Source organism: Oncorhynchus gorbuscha, linkage group LG06 (genome assembly GCF_021184085.1).
Source record: "Oncorhynchus gorbuscha isolate QuinsamMale2020 ecotype Even-year linkage group LG06, OgorEven_v1.0, whole genome shotgun sequence".
Taxonomy (NCBI): Eukaryota; Metazoa; Chordata; class Actinopteri; order Salmoniformes; family Salmonidae; genus Oncorhynchus; species Oncorhynchus gorbuscha.
Genome location: NC_060178.1, coordinates 19,675,573 through 19,698,071, shown reverse-complemented (window position 1 = coordinate 19,698,071; position 22,499 = coordinate 19,675,573). Strand labels below are relative to the sequence as shown.

General features: G+C 44.8%; 1 protein-coding gene and 1 non-coding gene across 2 annotated transcripts in view; both read left to right on the top strand.

The window, feature by feature from the left end:
- The window catches only part of LOC124037652 (DNA-directed RNA polymerase, mitochondrial-like), a 42,856-nt gene that overhangs the window by 8,096 nt on the left and 12,261 nt on the right, over positions 1–22,499 (top strand). The window contains exons 5-17 of the mRNA XM_046352578.1: positions 2,889–3,075; positions 8,819–8,968; positions 9,825–9,992; positions 10,816–10,986; positions 11,448–11,687; positions 13,095–13,889; positions 14,044–14,166; positions 14,687–14,809; positions 15,838–16,017; positions 17,409–17,495; positions 18,651–18,764; positions 20,418–20,470; positions 22,172–22,270. Coding sequence (XP_046208534.1) covers positions 2,889–3,075; positions 8,819–8,968; positions 9,825–9,992; positions 10,816–10,986; positions 11,448–11,687; positions 13,095–13,889; positions 14,044–14,166; positions 14,687–14,809; positions 15,838–16,017; positions 17,409–17,495; positions 18,651–18,764; positions 20,418–20,470; positions 22,172–22,270 — 2,490 coding nt within the window. The remainder of the gene's footprint in view (positions 1–2,888; positions 3,076–8,818; positions 8,969–9,824; positions 9,993–10,815; positions 10,987–11,447; positions 11,688–13,094; positions 13,890–14,043; positions 14,167–14,686; positions 14,810–15,837; positions 16,018–17,408; positions 17,496–18,650; positions 18,765–20,417; positions 20,471–22,171; positions 22,271–22,499) is intronic.
- On the top strand, positions 17,983–18,055 carry trnat-ugu. Its single transcript has one exon. It is a non-coding gene; the product is annotated as a tRNA-Thr (tRNA).

Sequence of the window (22,499 nt, the reverse complement as noted above, 5' to 3'; positions counted from 1 at the left end):
GCAATTCATATTTCTCTTTATTCTAGCCTCGTCTGTGATCCAGTGTTAACGAGCGTGTCTAGAGATACTGGGATTTCAACACGGTTTAAATATGAGATCATCGATATTTCTACCCAGTCTAGCACCTGGTCACTCAATACCCTCTAGTCTAGAGGATGCTGCATTTATATTTCCTGTAATATGTTGTTTTGTGGGGCATTTTATGAGGGCTGAGCACGTGGGCCAGCTGTGTGTGGAGAGGTCTTATGGGTGAAAGTGAAGTATCTTTCCTGGAAGTGAGGAGGCGCTAGGCAGGCATCCTGAATGAGAAGTCTCCATTGAGTGATATTGCGTTTAGGTCAGTGGTGGTGTCGGGTACTGCATACTGCATGCTTCCTCCAGACAGATTTATTGCATGACATTTAGCATGGCGGCACACATTGTGTGTACTGATATGTGTATTGATGTGTTTACAGGGCTCATCTGTGAAAGAGACCATGGTCTCAGCATGACTCCCTGTCAAAATAAATGTTAATATAGACCTAGTCCTGGGAGAGGGAGAGAGACCTCGCTATATCTTAATGAATGTCCCTATCTGTTGTAGGCCAGGACAATCTGCTGGCTGACTATACAGAGACAGGGCCAAATGGATTTCAGTCAGGCCAAATGGATTGTGATTGATACTGTATGTGTTTGTTTGTTAACAACCTGCTGTCAGTAATTTGATTATGCTTATTGGACAAGGAAATAACAGTCTGTTTGGAGGCTGGGTGGAACTCAATTTGTCCATGTCAATATGCTGACTAGAATGTTAGCCTAATTCATTCAAAAGGAGAAAAAAAAAAAGAAAAGAAAAAATTTGTCTGGTAATGGTATTCATGACACAGACTCTATCAGATTTGGTTTCTAGCTTGTTGTGTAGAACTGCAGTTTGTTTGAATCCATCAATCACTGTATGGTGATACCAATGACATTGTTGTTCTGCGGTGGTGCTCTCTTGCTCACTCTTCAGCCCAGCCATGACGTCTTTCTCGCACACTGTTCTTCCTCCCCTTCCCCTGTTCGTCTCCAGTTCCCCCTCTTTCTGTCTCCAGTGTCCCCTCTTTCTCGTTGTACTGTATCTCCTGGCCTGATGTGGTTTCCATTGTCCACAGTGGCACTGTGCCTGGTGGCTAGCATCCTTTCTTAAAGCTCATCTCATTCCTACAGAACTAAAGTTGATCTTCAGCTTACACAATTCAGCTTTCTCTCGGTCTCGCTTCTTCGTGTACCCTTGTCAGCTCCCTGTCCTGATCTGCGCTGTGTGAGCTGATAGCAGTGTAATCCCCGCCCCTGTCTCTTTATTCCTCCAGACCACACTGAGAGCACAAGGCCTAAACCCCTCTTTGTTCAAGAGACACTGAGAAAATGACATTTTAAACAGTACAGGGAATCTTTAATGGCCAATCCAATCTGTCGCTCCGGACCAGAAGTATTTTAACGATACCAAAACATGCAAAGAAATCAGGGTGACACAAACATTGAGGATTCCGTTTGGTTCTGTGAATGCTATTTAATTACTGTCTTACAGAAAGCTCTGGAGGGCAACGGAATACTCTCTCATTGATGACAAATCTTCCCCCCTCCAATACCTCATCCCTTTTGCTTTGTCAGTGTCGCAGTATTCTGTTTTACTCCACTAGGGGGCAGTGGTAACACATAAGCCCACCAGGGCCCTCTGTCTCTGGGTTACATCGAGGTGTTACACATCACATGCCACAGCATAACTTTTCCTTCCTACTGACAGATGGCATTCATACAGTGCTCTGAAACAGTCACATATAGGAGCAATTGACCTCAACCCCAGAGTAGAGTAGGGTAGACGACTCACCTCATCATGGTCTAAGACACTGCATCGCAGTGCTAGAGGTGTCACTGCAGTACCTGGTTTGAATCCAGGCTGCATCACAACCGGCCGTGATTGGGAGTCCCATAGGGCGCGCACAATTGGCCCAGCGTCGTCCGGGGTAGGCCATCATTGTAAATAAGAATTTGTTTTTAACTGACTTGCCTAGTTAAATAAAGCTTCAAAAGAATTGTTTAATCCCACGAGTAGAGTAAAATAGATGAATTATTGACTGGAAGAGAATGAAAAAGAACAGAACATTATTTCCAGCATGCCATGCGGCCATGCTGTCTGACACACAACATGCCTCTTCTCAGACATTCAGGTTGACTTAGCTTAGTAGTACACTTCAGCTTTGTCTCTTGCTTAGTTCCCAAAGGCTCCATCGGTTATCCAACGGGCCGCTTTGAATTAGCCAGGCCTTAGTTTCCTCAATCCCTCTTCAGCTTCAGTTGTCGCTCCAATACACTACATTCTGTATTCCACTGGCTGTGTGCACACCGCTCTCTCCTGAATTCAACAGTCCAGTCATGGCAGGTGTGGAGTCTCAGGATGACCATCATTTGAATTAAAATGACACCAACGTGCTGTGACCGGTCTGTGGACTGCCTGATGTTTCCAAAAATGATGTTTGTTATGCTGGCATTGTCAATCAGCATAATAAAGCCATGCATAATGATATCGGAGCCGAGGTGCTTTAAATATAATTAAGTCACCATGGGGCCACAGTAAACTAGATCCGGCATTAGGCCTTGTTCACCTTCTGAAGACCAAGGTCAAAAAGTTCTATGTTTTTTTTATGCTGATGAAAGTACATGCCTAACATTTTACTTCAAGCAATTAATATAATATTACCAGAAGATTATCAACACTTGTAATCCATCCATTGCCTTTATCCATCCCCAATGCACTCATCTGTAAGTAATGGCTATTTGAAAGAAATATGCAACATGCAACTTTGTAGGGAGTACTGACTGAGGTTTGCTACCTTGTTTCTGACATTGTGTTTCCTGTCTGTCCTCAGGGTCCTGCGTCAGATGAAAGAGGATGGCCTGTGTTTGGAAGAGCTGTTTAGACTCTGTGTGTTCAGGCAGGATGAGAGGGACATGGTGCTGAGGGCCATCCACACCGTGGAACCAGACTTTCAACCCAGCATCAACACTGTCCTGCACACTTGCTCCTCACCTCTGGTCAAAGACTTCTACACAGAGGTAGGACACATGTCAACATATGAGTAGAGTAGACACCCATCTGCAGAGGATGCACAATTCAGAGACTTGGCTTTTATTGCTTGACCGGACCTGTCCTTTTTGTTCGTTCCTTTGCTTATGAAGCGTTTTGAGAGATCTATTATGAAAAGTGCTATATACACATCTAATAAATTATTTACTATGAATAGAGTAAAATATAATAATTATTGAATCTATAGTGACTGAACGAGAATGAAATAGAATAGAACACTCTTTCCATTGTTGGAGACAGAAATGTGTCTCTCTGTCCCTCTCGCTGTCATGCAGCCATGCAGTCTGACACATAACATGCTTTTTCTAGGGGTGTATACGTCTTGCAAAAGAAAACGTTTATCGTTCATGAACCAAACTGAGCAAATTGAACGAAACATGGAGGGACCTACCTGAATTTGAGCAATATAAACTTGTTTTTTGTTGCAAAACGTTTCCGTTTGAAGTAAACGGTTTCGCAACAATCAGCGTAATAAATTCGCCCCAGGCCTGGAGGGCTCTCTGAAAGCAGTGGTTGGACTGTGTCATGTGTTTGTCCTATAACAATCTCCATGTAATCATGGTGCAGTATCCAGCAGCATACCACCCTGCATCCCACTCTTTCCTCCGGTCTACAAAAATAACATAACATGACAGGGACTGAGGACATGACCCTGCGTAAGGTGACATCTTTCGGATGGGACGTTTAACAGGTGTCCTGAATCTCTGTGGTCACTAAAGATCCCATGGCATTTATCGTAAGAGTAGAGGTGTTAACCCCGGTGTCCTGGCTAAAATCCCAATCTGGTCCTCATACCATCACGGTCACCTAATAATCCCCAGTTTACAATTGGCTTATTAATCTATTCCCCAGGTTGTTGCTGTAAATGAGAATGTGTTCCCAGTCAACTTACCTAATAATAAGGGTTAAATAAATAAAACACATTTACAGGAGCAATTAAAACCAAATCAAACTTTATTTGTCACATGCGCCGAATACAACATGTGTAGACCTTAGTGTGAAATGCTTACTTACAAGCCCTTAACCAACAATGCAGTTTGAGAAAGTGTTAAAATATTTACCAAATTAAAGAAAGTAATAAAAAAAAAGTTTATAGTAAAAAAAGTTACACAATAAAATAGCAATAACAAGGCTATATACAGGGGGTCAATGTTCTGGGTTACAGGTTAGTTGAGGTAATTTGTACGTGTCGGTAGGGGTAAAGTGACTTTGCATAGATAATAAACGGCGAGTAGCAGAAGTGTGTGGGGTGGGGGGGGGTAAACCATTTGATCAGTCATATGGCTAGTGGGTAGAAGCTCTTCAGGAGCCTTTTGGTCCTATACTTGGCGCGGCGATACCGCTTGGCGTGCGGCAGCAGAGAGAACAGTCTATGATTTGGGTGACTAGAGTCTTTAACAATTTTTGGGGGGCTTTCCACTGACACCGCCTACTATATAGGTCCTGGATGTTGTTGCCTACCCTTACCACCTGGGAGGCGGCCCATCAGGATCCAGTTGCAGAGGGAGGTGTTTAGTCCCAGAGTCCGTAGCTTAGTGTTGAACTTTGAGGGCACTAGTCAGTGAACAGCATTGTCACATAGGCATTCCTTTTGTCCAGGTAGGACAGGGCAGTGTGGAGTGCGATTGAGAGTCATCTGTGCATCTGTTGGGGCGGTATAGAGCGACTGCTAAATGACTTAAATGTAATGATGTAATGGAGTGGGTCTAGGGTATCTGGGATGATGCTGTTGTGAGCCATGACCAGCCTTTCAAAGCACTTCATGGTTACTGATGTGATAACTACGGGCTGGTAATCATTTAGGCAGGTTACCTTCGCTTCCTTGTGCACAGGGACTATGGTGGTCTGCTTGAAACATGTAGGTATTACAGACTCGGTCAGGAAGAGGTTGAAAATGTCAGTGAAGATACTTGCCAGTGGGTCATTGCATGCTTTGAGTACACGTGCTGATAATCCATCTGGCCCTGCAGCTTTGTGAATGTTGATCTGTTTTAAGGTCTTGCTCACATTGGCTACTGAGAGCGTTATCACACCGTTGTCCTGAACAGCTGGTGCTCTCATGTGTGCTTCAGTGTTGCTTGCCTCAAAGCAGGCATTAAAAGGCATTTAGCTCGTCTGGTAGGCTTGTGTCACTGGGCAGCTCGCTGCTGGGTTTCCCTTTGTAGTCCGTAATAGTTTTCAAGCCCTGCAATATCCGATGAGAGTCAGAACCGGTGTAGGATTCAATCTTAATCCTGTATTGACGCCTGTTTGATGGTTCGTCTGAGGGCAATGTGGGATTTCTGTTAGGGTTAAGTGGTGCTGCTATGCTTTCTCACATGATTCACTTACAGCATTTTTGCCATACAGGATGTATTTTTAGCTGTGCTTGCACCATGGGGAGGGGGGGAGAGAGGGAGTTGTTTTTTAACTCCGTGCCAAGTTTTCATAACACCGTCTCATGGGAAGTCGAAACTGCACATTAGAATACATTAGAAACTACACACGTATTTATATATTAATATATATATATATATATATATATATATATATATATATATATATATATATATATATATATATTAATACCCTACCTGGACAAATAGTATACTAGGTACTATTTGCAAATTGGATGTGCAGAAATGCAGTTTGATCTAGTGTTTGGAGATGCTGTGTTCTCCTGTGAGGGGGATATTTCATTTCTATCATTATGAGCTAACTCATTAATCTTGGTGCCCTACTGCACTTGATCTATGGCGTTTGCCTTTGCCAGGGGTCCTAGCTGGAAGAGAGAGCGAGAAGGAAAGGGAGGGAAGCTTGGTAGTTGTCCCATTCCGGGCCATGCTGGCTCTGCTCCGTCTCTGGACAATCTCTGCCCCTGGGCAGAAACAAGCGTCTGACACACGCAAACAACAATACACATGAACATACTTATTATTCCGTCCTCTCTCATGGCCCAGCATGAACTGCCACAGATGCACTGAAACAGAATGTTATAACATGAGATTGTCTGCTAAATGACTAAAATGTAAATGTATGCGTCCAAATACATCAGTGTATATACTGTAGTTCCTCAGCAGCAAAGCTTGCTCTTTAATTAAGACTAGTATTGTGCCATGCTCTAGTGCCTTCGAGCCAGTGACCCGCGTAACCTTTAGCTTTGTTTTCGCTGCCGTTCAAGCGGCCTCTCCTTTGCGGACATATTTAGTGTCTCTTCCTGTGTCTCCCGGGTTAATAAAGAGACACCGTACATCAACCCTTCAATGAGGTGTTACCTGATAATACCCAGATGTCCTTGCACAGGTCACGGACGCCCTCTTTCAATAATAAATCACAACATGTAAAAGTACACAGGCCCTCTCAGTATGTAGGCCTACTCACTACCCTTCTCACTGGACCACTTAGCCAGCTGTGTGTTTATATAATGAGATATATGTGCCGCCACTTTCTAGGAGCTTTTTAATTGGGTGCCAGCCAGACCTTTGGTGAGGGTTAAGCTTAAAGCAGCCGCATGTAATGATGCAGTATAAGCATATTTTTTTTTTTCTTGGCCGCGGGAGGGTGATGGGATGGATGTTAATTTGCATAGCTACTGGCTGTTAATTGAGGCTCCGGGTTTGGTTTGTGTTAGTTTGGGCCCTCGTGTCCTCATTATTTCTCTTTGTCAGGTGACTGCAGGCACAGGGGGAATGGTGGCGTGGGCCTGCCTTAGTCCATTTAGTGCCTTCACTCGAAGCACCAAACACACAGAGACACACACACAGAGACAGACAGACACAACTACACTGACCTTAAATTAAAAAAACATCCAATGATAGATGTAAACATGTAGATGTAGATGCAAATTTTCATACTCCTTTGTAAATTATATCATTTGATTTTTCGGAAATTAAATGCCAATCAGTTAAGGTACCAGTCCACAGTAATTGGAGCACACAGATGTGACTACACCTTATTACGTCGAGCACAATGAGCCATCTGTTTACTTTATAGTCTTGTGGCGCTGAATGTCTAGTGATTAAGCCTGGGTAATGTTCTGTGTGTTGGCAGCAGACTAAGCGTTTAGTGCAGGGTTCCCCAACTGGCCAAATTTGGCCTGCGGGTGATTTTATTTGGCACCCCAAGTTTTCTGAGCAACTGTTGGGGGGTGCAAATACACCAGCACATCAGCTCCAAAAGCTCGAAAGTATTCCCACGCATAATAGAGAGGTATACACTCCGTGGCCAGTTTATTAGGTACACCGGGTCGGACCTGCACTTTGCCTCCAGAACAACCTGAATTATTCAGGGCATGGACGTGTTCCACAATTGTTATCAAGGGACTTAACATGTGCCAGGAAAACATTCCCCTCACCATCCTGTACCGTTGACATCAGGCAGGATGGGTCCATGCACTCTGCTTACTGCTTACACCAAATCCTGGCTCTGCCATCAGCATGATGCAACAGGAATTGAGATTTGTTGGACAAGGCAATGTTTTTCCACTCCTCAATTGTCCAGTGTTGATCACGTGCTCACTGGAACCACTTCTTTTAGGTAAAAAACACATTTTTGTCATTTAGCAGACTCTCTTATCCAGAGTGACTTACATACATTGAGTGCATACATTTTCAGATATTTGTTTGTACTGGTCCCCCATGGGAATTGAACTCACAACCCTGGCGTTGCAAGTGCTATATTCTACCAACTGAGTCACAGTACTGACTTACCGACTTAGCTGATAGCAGTGGAACCCGGTGTGGTCGTCTGTTGCAATAGTCCATCCATGACAAGGACCGCCGAGTTGTGTGTTCCGAGATGCCGTTCTGCACACCAATGTTGTACTGCGTCGTTATTTGCCTGTTTGTGGCCCGCCTGCTAGCTTGCACAATTCTTGCCATTCTTCTTCGACCTCTCTCATCAACAAGCTGTTTTCTCCTACAGGACTGCCGCAGACTGGATGTTTTATTTGGTTTTTTGTTTCACAATTCTCCGTGAACCCTAGACACTGCGTGTGTGAAAAGCCCAGGACGATCATACCACGCTCAAAGTCGCTTAGGTCACTTGTTTTTCCCATTCTAACGTTCAATCAAACTGTTACCGGTTGCCTGGCTGCCTCCTTTTTATAGCAAGCCATGGGAACGTGACTCACGGTCTATAGGAGCGAACCATTTTTGTGAACAGGGGTGTGTACCTAATAAATTGACCACTGAGTGTATGCGATCGTATACAAATGTAAGAAAAGTTTGAGATTATGGTTTAGTCAAATATTATATATGTTTGGGCTTTTTGCGGTCAATTTGCAGTCTACAAATGATTTGTAATTGTGTTCCGGCCCCTTGACTATCCGCTAAAGAAAAAATCTACCCTCGGCTGAATCTAGTTGATAATCCCTGGTCTAGTAATTAAGGCTGCGTAATGCTCTGTGTGTTGGCAGCTGACTGCACTGTCTACACGCACTCAGCGACGCACCCTGACCTGACCGAACCCTCCCCATCACCACACACTCGTATTATTCAGAATACACAGACGCACCCTCTTTTTGGCTAGGACTGGACGAACACGCTCGAATGTGCACACACGCATTCCAAAATAGCTATGTGAGTAATCTAAATGTATCTAATATTGATTCTGATAATAGACATTAGGTCTAATGTATGCTCCCTTCCAGTGTCTCTCTCCTGTGATGTGATAGTCTCTCCCTGTAAAACCCTGTCTGGCCTCTCTGAACCATCTGACCTGTGTGTGTTTCAGAGGGCAGATGCTAAGTACCCCAAGTTGGCCTTCAGCCTGGAGGAGCTGCGGGAGAGGTTCAGCCGTCAGCTGAGCATGGAACAGGCCAGCACCATCACCATTCACTCTGTGGAGGCCATGAAGCCTGTTACCCCACACATGGCCAAGATGGTAAACCAACTGCCCCACCCACCTAGACATATAGTCTGGCCAAACACTGAAATATACTACTATAGTTGTATGGGACTGAAATATACTATACTTTATTTTGCTTTTAATGGCAATTATTGGAGTTGTATAGGATCTCAAATCACTTTACATTGAAGGGGTGGAATTTTATTTAATCCATTGCCAATGACAAAATCATATTTTCATTATGTTGATTTTTATTTTATTTTTTAATGTCAGTGTCAAGTTTGTCTCCAGACATCAGTCAAAACTTTAAATGTAATGCTTTGAGGTCTCTCCTGTTATCTCAGTGATCTGGGGCCAGGCATTTACAGTTTAAACTCTCCCTGCATCTACAGACAGTGTTTCAGACTGGGAGCAGGAGGACGAGGGTCCCTGGTGGTTCTGCAACATTTACAGCGGAATGATAATGTACAGCAGAATGATAATGTATTTTGATGGGGCTCTCCTGAGGGGGCGAAGTCATCTAGAGGCCAGGTCAGCCTATCTGCTCTGTGTCAGCTGGGCTCTCCTCCTGGCATGGACAGACAATATGACAGTCCCCTAGATGGAGGGTTGACCCAGTTTCACAACCTGGCTGGAGACCTGTTCTGTTCGATCACAATATCTAAATCGGAACACATGCTGAATACCACAGATGGTTATTGGCTAGCTAGTCGAGTCCAAATGAAAGTTATAAGGTGTTTGTTGTTTAACTTGACGTCAACTTTGAACTCATATCCAAAGTGGGTCTAAGGCCGAACTTGCTTATGGAACATACTTTATGTTTTCGTCCACCAGAACCACACAGTACCATGCAGTATTACCGTGCTGATGGTGGTGCATGTGAATGTTTCAGAGGACTCTGCTGGCGGAGCAGCGGATGGTGTGGCACAAAGCCCTGGTTGGGGCCCTGAGGGAGAGCAATATGATCCTGGCCAGCATCACCCCGAAGGCCGTCAGACTCAGCCTCTACCCCTACCTCTGTCTGATGGACCAAAAGGACTATGTAGACATCATGATCCAGGTATAAAGCTTTTATTATTATATAACCCACTTCATCCTCTCAACTCTCTCTGACCTTGGGTCATATACACTGAGTGTACAAAACATGACATAGACTGATCAGGTTAAAGCTATGATCCCTTATTGATGTCACTTGTTAAATCCACTTCAATAAGTGTAGATGAAGGTGAAGAGACAGGTTAAAGAATGATTTTTAAGCCTTGAGACATGGATTGTGTGTGTGTGCCATTCAGAGTGTGAATTTGGCAAGACAAAATATTTAAGTGCCTTTGAACGGGGTATGGTAGTAGGTGCCAGGTGCACCGGTTTGTGTCAAGAACTGCAACGCTGCTGTTTTTTTTAACGCTCAACCGTTTCCCGGGTGCATCAAGAATGGTCCACCACTCAAAGGACATCCAGCTAACTTGTCACAACTGTGGGAAGCATTGGCGTCAACGTGGGCCAGCATCCCGGTCGAACGCTTTCGACACCTTGTGTGCAACTCAATATTAGGGAGGTGTTTCTAATGTTTTGTACACTCAATGCATATACTGTATCTCTGTTGGTTCAATTCTTATTTTTCTGAGTGGTATCATTGTCTGAGCTGGTGGACAAATGATATGAACGTTGTAACGTTTAATTTGGCGTTCCACAATGTTCTGTGTTTGAACCTTTCGGGGAAAGCCCTCTGCATCCCAGCAGTATGTTGGACCTTGACTTGTTTAGACCTCTGATGTGTCTGGACTTCTAAGGTCAGGGATATTTAGCATCTTTGTAGCTTGATATCAAATGTAGTGCTATGAAATACAGATGATCCTAATAATGTTGATATTTGTCATTGTCAGAGTCTGTCTAACTTGCCACCCAGTGGGGAGTCTCTCCACATCCTGGCCAAGGAGCTGGGAAACAGGGTCCACAACAAGTTCTGCATCCGCATGAAGAGCCACAACCAGATGGTGGACAAGCTCAGCCATATCTACAATGAATATGCTGAGCTACTAGCCAAAGACTCTAAGGTATGACACTCCACAGAAATAGAATGAGTAGAACAGGCGTCCCCATACACGTCAATGATGGCATAATGGGTGGACTGGTGGTGATTGCGAGAGTACCCATTGGATCAAAGCAGGAAGTGTACCCATCAATATCTGCTGTGATTTGTTGTTTCAACTGACATTACTAAAATGCATTCCATAGCATGAGCCACATCAGTTAACATCATTTGAATAAACGTTCTACATTACCATAGAAATGTTGCATCACAAGGCAGGCAGCCATTGCGAGTGTACCCATGAGTTTACCAGTCATATTGTCAGCGGTAGAGGTTCTAAGCCCATTCATTCTATTTCTATGTGTCACTCTTCCACCCACATCTGGTCTTTATCTGTTTTTTGTTGTTGTCTGCCTGCAATTACAAGACATATTAAATCATTGACCTACTGTTTGACTTAAAGAACTTCCTTACTGTGCGGTGCAGGATTTTGACGTATTGCCTAGGGAACGATGGTGGAAGCTGGAGGCGGAACATAGCTCTGGTCCCTCCCTGCTGGGGGACAACACCCAATGGCCCCACACGGTGGTGGTGGAGCTGGGCACCTACCTGGTGGACCTCATGGTCAAGCACATGAAGGTGAACAGCGACATCCTCAACCCTGCCAATGACAGGAAGTTCATCCCTGTCCTCTACCACATGTACACCTTCCGCAGTAACAAACAGGTAAATCGTATACTACATTTTGAAGTGATTTATGCCAGTCATTTTTTTCACCAGATTTTCAAGGCTTCGGTTCATTTTCGTGACATCTCATTTTGGTGTCATGACTTAGTCTTCACATCGACATTTTATGAGCGAAATCAGTTAGTGCAGCATTGAGAAGGTGCCATAACATAACAGGCTACCTTGGTTTTTGGAAAGGGCTATCTGTTATAGCTGCTATGTCTGTCTATTCAGCTCTCCTCTCACAGCCCAGCTCCCTCATATTATGCTCTCTGCCTGCACGGTCTGGGCTCATAAGCATATGAATAATAAAACCGCTTTCCCTGCAAGAGTGGACGGCGGTGCAGTTGACTAAAAGCCAATTTATGCTTTGTCCGTAAATGTGGTCGGAGGCTCCGTATGGAGGGTGTGATGCAGTTGCTCCATACCACATCGCTGTGTGCCTCCAACATCTGTTTATAATGCGGAGGGCTCCGTATTGCTCAGCATTGACTTGATTGGTTGACGGTAGGTGGGGGCGGGAGGTCCTGTATAAACACAAACTCACTTCCTAGTCAATTTTCTACTCAACAGCTCTGCGCTGCTCCGCAAAGCATAACAATGATGAATTCCTTGACTTCTGTACAGGCCGTGTCACTGTATATGCTGCACAGCCAATGCAGAGCTGTTGGCTGGGTGATTGACTGCCCTGGGATAACTGACAAGGAAATTAAGACACTTTCTATTTTGTCCTCTGAGCCTCGTTCCTGGTGTAAAAGAAGTGCCTGCCGGCATCTCAATCCGCTGTGGGTTTCAAAGCTGGTCTCTGGCCACTCCTCCCTCTGCTGTGCTGGCTCAGGGGGGTAGAGGGTAGGGCAGCAGGGGTGCAGCCTAATGACTTTTGCAGCATGCAGAGTTGTTAGGCTGCACAATGCTTCTCTCATTTATTTTTCATGGAATATCTGCCTGGTTAATGGACTGGATTTGTTATATCTCTTGAAGGACTGAATCTGTTGTCTTTCTCTGTCTCTGTGTGTTAGACTGCACTGTTGGTTTATACAGTACGTTTTCTACAATGCTGTGTCTCTCTGTGGGTTTGGTTGGTGGTTTCAGGAAGTAGCTAATTAGTCTCCGGCTGTCACACGTGATTAAAACTGCTATGAACCAGATGCCTTAGCTGGTAACCACAGTATTTACATCATCACAATTACACTCAGTCAGGAAATAAATCAGCCGCATGCGCTCTCCACCAGAAGCCATGGTTAATGTGGTGGCGTTGTCACAGCAAATAAGGCTGCCTGTTTTACTGAATCTTAATTAAAACGTTCAGCTCTGCTTTTGAGCAGACATTTGATTGGACTGGTACTGTACCTGTGTTTTTGTATTTCATGTATGTAATTGGATCTCTCGTGTTGTGATTGGCTGCAGGTCGGCTTCATCAAGCCGCACCCCATCCTGACACAGATGCAGCAGGACGCCATGGAGACCACGCTGACCTTTGACTCCTACGTGATGCCCATGCTGTGCCCGCCCGTGCCCTGGACCTCGGCCAAGTTCGGCGCCTACCTCCTCACCCCCACCAAGATGATGCGCACGGTGGTTGGCGCCAACCAGCATGAGATCCTGCTGGAGAAGTGCCAGGACGCTGACCTGCATGCAGTGCACGACTCCCTCAACCAGCTGGGCAACGCGGCTTGGAGGATCAACCAGCCCCTGCTAGACATCATCATCTCCATCTTCAACGATAAGGGCAATGAGAAGCTGGACATCCCGCCGCCCAACTCCGAGGCCCCCAAGATCCTCCGCTACAACCAGCAGGACTTGGCCACCTACTCCTCAGCCGAGAAGGCCCACCTGAAGAGGGAGCTGGTCAAGGCGAAGAAGAAGTGCAGTGAGATGCACAGCCTCAGGATGGACGCCCTCTATAAACTCTCCATCGCCAACCACATGAGGGACGAGGTCTTCTGGTTCCCCCACAACATGGACTTCCGCGGGCGGACGTACCCGTGCCCGCCCTACTTCAACCACCTGGGCAGCGACGTGACCAGGGCCATCCTGGTGTTTGCGGAGGGGAAGCCCCTGGGGCCGGGCGGTCTGAAATGGCTGAAGATCCACCTGGTCAACCTGACAGGCTTGAAGAAACGCAGCTCGCTGGCCGGCAGGTTGGAGTACGCCAACACAATCATGGACGACATCCTGGACTCTGCAGACAACCCCCTCAACGTCAGTCTGCTAACAATGTGTCCTGTTTATTATCATACTGTTACAGCTCATAGATTGTGGATGTAATATTCTACCCACTGAGAGAGAATCTAACCATTGATCTGTGGTACCTGATACTGTATTGTCTGTGGTTGTGTGTGCATTTCCACTGCAGGGTAAGAAGTGGTGGCAGAATGCAGATGAACCCTGGCAAGCCTTGGCCTGCTGTATGGAGATAGCCAACGCTGTCAGATCACCTGACCCCACACACTTCATCTCCCACTTTCCTGTGCATCAGGTAATGACACTGACCTCTAACCCCCGCCCCTTGACCGTCCATTTAGATCGCAATACGGTCATAGCTCCATATTACCCTCTGAAAGAATAGATGTAAGTTTTGCTATATTGCATACTCCTAGGGTCTAGGGGTCCATTTTGTTTAGCTCCCCTCAAGAGGTTGTACATTGGAGAACCTTTGAACACGCTGTGTCTCACTTACGCGCTATACTGTTATTTTAGAGGCCTCATGAAAAGTTAACAAGGCAACAGCTCCCCTGACACCATTTTGGGGAAATGGTTGTTATGTCACTTGACTTTGTGCTCAGTCACTGCCCTGTCTGATCCATCCTAAACAGTGTGTTCAGACATCAGTTAACCTCTCTGTTGGTTGGGCTCTAGCTATGTAGAGTTGAGCAGCTCATTGACCTCATCTGTCTGTGCTTCTTCAGGACTCATCTATGACCTCGATTTAAGCTTTTATTTGCAACCCCAAAAAGTGTCTTATATTTCTCTCTTCACTCCCTCCTTCCTCCCCTCAGGATGGTTCGTGTAATGGTCTCCAGCACTACGCAGCCCTGGGTCGGGATGTGATCGGTGCCACCTCTGTGAACCTAATTCCCTGTGAGGTGCCCCAGGATGTCTACAGCGGGGTGGCACAGCAGGTCAGTCAGCCTGGGCACCGGAGGGCGCCAGTGGGCAGTGGCTGGGTGATTGTATTGCCCTGCCCCTTCCACCTATAATGTAGAATTAACACACAAGGTCGAAACAGTTGCTGAAATCCGTAGTTTATCAATTAATACATAATGTTGTACTTGAAGAGTGTCTCATTATCGAGCTTTGCTCATTTATTTATCTGGGTGGTTGGATACCTAGGGAACAACGGTGTACTTTTTCCTTTGCACTGAGCACAGTCTACAATAACAGCACCTGCTCTCCTCAGACTAGTCAGAGCAGGCTTTACTTTACCTCTCGCCCCAGGCCTCCCTGAGCCCCAGTCACTGCAGCGCTGAAGGCACAGGCCAAGGATTTTGCGCTGACCAAGCTACATATTTTAGATGGGAGACCATTTGATTTAAGCACCGGTGAGAGCGGAGAGCGTTTATGCTGTGATTAAAAAAAGCCCAATACATGAAGTCGCGTTTAGCTGGAGTGTAGTACACTGATGAGTTCTCAATGAGCTGGGCTGCTTTCAGAATGCTGCTGTGGCAGCGCTTCCTGCTCCCTTCTCCTCCCTCCATTGTCCAGCCACCCCCGAGGAGCGCTTATTAGAAAGCAGCTGATGAAATCAACTCCGCTCCGAGTCTTGGAGGACAAACACCTCCAGTACATACAGGGCACCAATCATCAAGGCAACAATGTTTACAGGAAGGATACACCTGGTGTGTCTTTAAGGTGATTGCAGTTCATTGATATAGACTGTTCACTTGTAGAACTACTACAGCAGGTTCTGTACAGGATATACAGCAAACTGCTGCTAAAGCCACTGGCCCGTTGAGTCCGATGTGTGATAACTGTGTCATTCACTGGCAGTCTAAATCAATGTACTGTCTGCAGTACAATGTGGTTCTCTTATGCTCCCATGTTATACTCTGGGACTGTCAGAGTTAATGTATGATACTTTTGAGTCCGTGCGGTTCCCTTTGGACAAGATGACAGTCAGACTGTGTTTGGTGCTCTGTGTGTTTTATAGGTGGAGGAGTTCCGTGCGCGGGATGCAGAGAAGGGTCTGAAGATCGCCCAGGTGCTGCAGGGCTTCATCAGCAGGAAGGTGGTGAAGCAGACGGTGATGACGGTGGTGTACGGGGTGACGCGCTACGGAGGACGCCTCCAGATAGAGAAGAGGCTCAAGGAGGTTGATGACTTCCCCAAGGTACGGCCTACCAGTCATCTATGTAATTGTTGGTTTTTGATGTCACTCGCTGTGGCCTTTCTGGATGAATAGTATCACATAATCATCTCCTATAACATACGACTGTGTTACGAGAAATGTGCCATACTGACGGCTGTGAGGCGTCTTAAACTGTGTCTGTCTATATTAGCCATTGATTGTATTATTCTTTCGATGCTTCACATGTACACAGACCTATTATAATTCGGTAGTAACCTAATCTGATTTAGTCTTGTGTGTTTCCCGTCTAACAGCCAGGGAAATTGTCTCATAAGTTGAAACGGGAATCTGGGAACAATGTAGCGGGAAATGTTTATTACTGTGAAAACCGCCTTATCCCATTGAAATGCAGTTGTTTGGCAGCCATCTTGGAAATGGCCTAGGAACAGTGGGTTAACTGCCTTGTTCAGGGGCAGAACGACAGATTTTTACCTTGTCAGCTCAGGAATTTGATCTTGCAACCTTTCGGTTACTAGTCCAAAGCTCTAACCACTAGGCCACCTGCCATCCCAATGCGACATTCACAAAGCACTGTAATGTGACGTTCATACTTCTTTAGTTGAGCGCAGCAATATCATCATGAATTTATACCTTTTCTTTTCAGTCGAATTTTGCACCAAAATCGTTGATACCTATAAAAATGGTGATTGTCATAATCTACTGCAGCCATGCTCAATAGGCTGACCGCAGGCTGGATCCAGACCCAGAATGGGGTCAATACGATTCGGGATTCGACTCGTGATATCATATGAACACACATGTAAATTGCAGGCAATATGTAACTTTTTGGGGGACACAACCAGTTCTTAACTAACTTGCCCAGTTAAATAAATAAAATAAATACATTCTCATTGAATGCAAGTCTAAGAAGCGACAGATCTGTTCTATGAAGCTATTTCTATGCTTCCTATTAAGTTTCATTTTTGAGTCTTTTACTTTCAGTTTTGTACACCATCTTCAAACAGCTAAAAAGACAATATTTTTGGTTCTGGAAAAGATATTTCACAGCGGTTTAGATGGTACAATGATTCTCTACACTATACTTACGCAAACTATTAGAATTGTAGCAACCAGGAAATGGCGGAGCGATTTCTGCATAGTGCATCTATAAAACTGCAAAGGTTTTCTCTTTGCCAACAAGAGGGGTGTGAACAGTTCGGGGTTGCGAGGTGGTTTGTTACAATGCAACCCTCCCCATTCAAATCAACCCAGGAATTATTTTATGGAACAGGACCTAATTTACCTTGTGGAATTCCTCTGGATTCTGTGCTTGGTCTTTTACTCATTTTGATTATGTGCCTATAAATAAATATACATGTGTTGGATTTGGATATATGCGTTGTCCTGCCATTGAGATTGTGTTGTGATTGCAGGAGTACGTATGGGACGCCTCTCACTATCTGGTCCAACAGGTGTTCAGCAGTCTGAAGGAGATGTTCACCGGCACCAGAGAGATCCAGGTACCCTGCGTTGACACACATTACTAATATATCCATTTACCTGCTGCATATACCAGCTCCACAGTTGACGCAGCACTTATTATTAACGACTATAGTTTGCTTTACTATTAGCACAGTAGCCGTGCTCGTTCATCATATGCATGGGCTCATGCATTAAAACCAATTGCGAAAGAATGATCAGGGTAGCTTTACGGTGAGGGCCCACAGCCCCAGCTTAAATGAAATATTCCCCCTTCATCTTGCTCCAGCTCCCGGTTCATCTCTAATTTGGTCAGGTCCTGCTGGGTCTACACAGCAGTCTCAAGAAGAGCGCAGCGGTGGCTAGTTACAGTACATGATCAATCCCTCTCTCTTCCCCTCCTCCCTGTACCTGGCTGAGAGTTCCTGGATGAAGGAGGAGGAGAGGTAGGATGATTAGGGGAAAGAGGGCCAGAAAGCAGGCAGACAGTCTGATTAATGGGCCAGCTTTGGGCCTGCCTGCTAGCTGGGTCGTGTGGCTCAGTTGGTAGAGCATGGCACTTGTAATGCCAGGGTTATGGATTCGATTGCCATGGGGACCAGTATAGAAATGTACACACTCACTACTTTAAGTCTCTCTGGATAAGAGCGTCTGATAAATGACTTAAAATGTGAAATGTAAATATTAGTCACCTACACTGAGGCTGTGGATGAGGACTTCTAGAACCCTAAAGCTCTCTTGAATAGAAGCGATATATGTCAGACTCAGCAACAGCCAGGTCAGCACTGTTGCTCTGTTATGTCTATGCTAGTGTTATATTGTCTGCAAGCAACAACGTTCCACCTGTTTCTTTGAAAACTCTCCATTTGTTTGCACGGATAGATATAATCACGAAAGAAACTGCACCTAAATTTAAACTGATTATACTTCCAAGCTGCTGAGTGAATGTAATGTGTCTTTATTCTCACATTTTCCTCAATTTCACAAACATCTTAATTTGAGCACAAATGTACTCACCAGTGAACAGTGGGTGATGGAAGTGAATTGAATTGCTTAGCTCTGTGTATCTACAGTAGCTGGCAGCAAAGGAGTAGAATGCTGTGACCTGTGAGTGGTATTTTCAAGTGTCCTACTTTCACTCAGTAGCTACCTCTCTCCTTCCATTGGCTGACCCGTGGCGGTGCTCTCTGTTTCAGGACTGGCTGACGGAGAGCGCCAGGCTCATCGCTAAATCGGGCAACACGGTGGAGTGGGTGACGCCCCTGGGCCTGCCCATCATTCAACCCTACCACCGGACCAGGACACAGATGGTAAGACTAAATGTGGCTTACTCTAGATGTTGCTTAGTTAGAGCTCAGAGAAGCATGAAAGTAACTCTCCAGTGTTTCCAAATATCTATGAAATATAACCTAAATTTAATGACAATATTAAAAAATATATATTTAAGTATGTTCTAAAGCAGCTGTTCTGTGTTGGAATGGTGTGGGCGTACTCCAACAACAGCATGGTATGGGCGTATACTGGTCATAAAAAATATTCATGCGAGTAGGCCGCTGATTGGCCAGCTCATCCTCCTTGAGGAAATAGTAAAGCATTTTTGAAACAGTCTGAGATAAAAATATTTTTTAAAACACCTCAAACTTGTAAGTGTTTTTGTTTTCTCCAATATATGCTTTGACCACATACGAGTATAGGATGAGTCAACAGCATTATTTGGCTATGAGTTAACAGAATATTAACTTTCAAAAGTCTTTCACTGGACAGTTGAACGTCTTACACCCAAGCAGCGAACCTTCCTTTTTTGTCTCTCTACACTTGTCCACAGTAAAGTTACCCTGTACCGCTGCGCTGTTATACGAGCGCATACATGGCAAACGTAGTCTTTTTCAAAGGGAAATATGAGAATATTTATACAATATATGCTCTATAGTTTAATCAATCTGGCTGTGGTCACCATTAATGCCAGTCACATGTCCACTGGAGAGATCATGAAAATAACAAGCAAACTTATGTCCCTTTCCCCCCCTAATTGACCCACCTGGCAGACAGCTTATTGTTTGGCTATTGGTGTGTCTTTAACTGGTAGAGGGGCCTGAAAGCAGTAACCAATTACAGGGCTCTCTTCACCTCATTTGACTTCTGCTGACAGACAGGGGGAGGAAACCTCTGAAAGCTCCATCTCTCAAGTTATCTATCCTCAGCACTTCAGGTCTCAGCTGTGTCCTGGCCTCTCTGTCCCGGCTCAGTGCACTGCCACCTTGAGCAGGGCACCTCGCTCCTCTACTGCTCTGTGTGTGTGTGTGTGTGTGTGTGTGTGTGTGTGTGTGTGTGTGTGTGTGTGTGTGTGTGTGTGTGTGTGTGTGTGTGTGTGTGTGTGTGTGTGTGTGTGTGTGTGTGTGTGTGTGTGTGTGTGTGTGTGTGTTTCTGTATAAGCACTTTGTGACATCTACTGATGTAAAAATGGCTTTAGAAATGTATTTGAAAGTGATGGGCCCCATTTTTCACCTCAACCTGGTCAAACGCCTCTCTTCTGTGACAGCGCCTACAGTTGCTAGCGGTGTGTTTCTGCTCTGTCCATAGATGTTGTTGAGATATTGAGCACTAGGTAGAATCACTCCTAGGGAACAAACTCTTTGTTAACATGTCTTAGTAGGCTTGTATTTAGCATGCTAGCTCAAGTCAGGTTTTACCAGTAAAGAATGTCCTATTGTCATGTCTGTTACCTCTGAGCACTTGTAGGTCAATCAGAGGCATTCAATAAAAATGGACTCCACATTAATTTGATCTTCCATCAATTTGTTAGAAATAAGGACCGACTTAGGTGTTGGAAAGTCTACCCTGTTTGGGGACAGAATGTCTAATCCTAATCCAGTGTCCCCTCCACAATTTCATTGAGTGAAATGACATCATCAAACCTACCTGACTCACTCATGTCCTCCCTTTTCCCCTCATGTCTGCTGCAGCTGAAGGGTACCATCCAGGACCTAAGTCTCCAGATCACCCATGACTCTAAACAGTAAGTTCTTCTCCATCCCACTGTTTTCCACCAGCTGCCTTATCTGCTTGGTCTGTTTCACAAGTGTTCCCGGAAATCTCGCAATGTTGCACCTCTGGGTTTAGAAACTCTGTGGCATGATGCTCTGTGGCATGATGCCTTCATCGTCTCTGTGAGTGAATTTCTGGTTCTACAGTGCGACCTTTTTACTCATGTGCCTAAAAATAGATGTGTGCGAGCTGAAAAAGTAGCGTGAGCACATGTGCGAGTTGTGATACAGCATATAGCAAAAAACATCCTGCCGTAGCTATTTTCAAACTATTTCTGCTGTTTTGTTTTATAGCTGGTAGCTAATCACACACAAAATCACATAAATAAAAATGATTTCTTATTTCTATGCATAGAAATACGTAGAGTCCCATATATCCCACATCGGACTGGTAACCGAAAGGTTGCAATTTCTAATCCCCGAGCTGACAAGGTACAAATCTGTCGTTCTGCCCCTGAACAGGCAGTTAACCCACTGTTCCTAGGCCGTCATTGAAAATAAGAATTTGTTCTTAACTGACTTGCCTAGTTAAATAAAGGTACAATTTTTAAAAATAAAATAAAATCGCACAGCTACAGTGCCTGGGTCACTGAGTGAAACACTGAAAGATACATTTTTAGAAGCGCACAGGAATAGAAGTTAATATAATTTACACTAAAGTCTACTAAAGTGTGAATTTATACTTGTGTTTCTTGGCTATTTACATCATTTGTTCACTAGGTTGTTCAATGTTAGTTTGAGCTTGCTCAACTGCTACAAGCAAAGATGGACCTCTCAGACAGACATGCGAATTAAAGGGGGAGATGAAGGTGACTCAAATGTACTTTCGTTGTACTCCTAAATGTGGTCCTTGTTAAAAATGTCAGCGTAGAGCCTTGAATTTGCACATACCATCTCATGTAGCCTAAGCATTAACGATGAGTCAAAATCCACTTAGCCTTATTTTTTTTTCTGGTATATTCATTGATTTTCTTTCGCATTACATATAGCAGCTCCCTTTCGAGCGTTAACCTGTTTAATCGTTTTATTCATATCGGCCACATAAAGAAAGCGAGATCACACTGATCAGGAACAACGGGGGCTTTCATGCAAGACTCAGTGTTATTTTCTTCGACACAAGTATAAAAGGCATTTAGCTCGTTTGGAAGTTCTGCGTCACTGTGCATTTCACGGCTGGGTTTCCCTTTGTAATCCGTTATCGTCTGCAAGTGTTGGAGCCGGTGCAATAGGATTCCACCTCGTCGGAGGTCATAGCTGGCTTTCTTGTATGCGTCCGTGTCCCGTTCCTTATAAGCGGCCCGTGACTGATGTGGTAAACTCCTCACTGGACATTTACATTTCTGCAACCTTTCAGTTGGAAGACAGTAGCCAAAACAGCTGCAAAGACTGCAATATGTTTTCCTTTCTCGCCAACACCCAATTAGCTGTGGGCTTACACAGGACATCTACAGGAAGTGGAAGTATAGAGTGCAGTTGTGTTGGCGAGCTGCCTTTATCAGTTGAACATCTGATTTTTTTCTTTGTTATTAATTCATACTGACCTACCTGTGCACTGATCCGTGGACTAAGACACTGGCTTTTCAGGGACTTAATTGTGTGTGGGTGCATGAGAGAGACCCACTTTATGTGTGCGCTTTCTCTGTGAACAACTGCTTTTTGTTTTCTGTCCACAGGAAGCCAGACACAGTGAAACAGAAGAATGCCTTCCCTCCTAACTTCATCCACTCTCTGGACTCCACACACATGATGCTGACTGCTCTCTACTGCTACAGGTACACTAAGTACTGACCTCTGACCCCCACCACACGGACCTCTGATCACATTCCCTACCACACTCTACCACCATTCAGCTGATGCACTGTCTGCTCTCAAGACCCATCTGAATAACAATTTCTGTTTGATCCCATAAACTGTTTTCATAGTATGTCACGTTGATTCAAATCTCAGTATGTCTAACAGGCTGTGTAACCTCATATTACGGTTTCCACCACGATTTCCTTC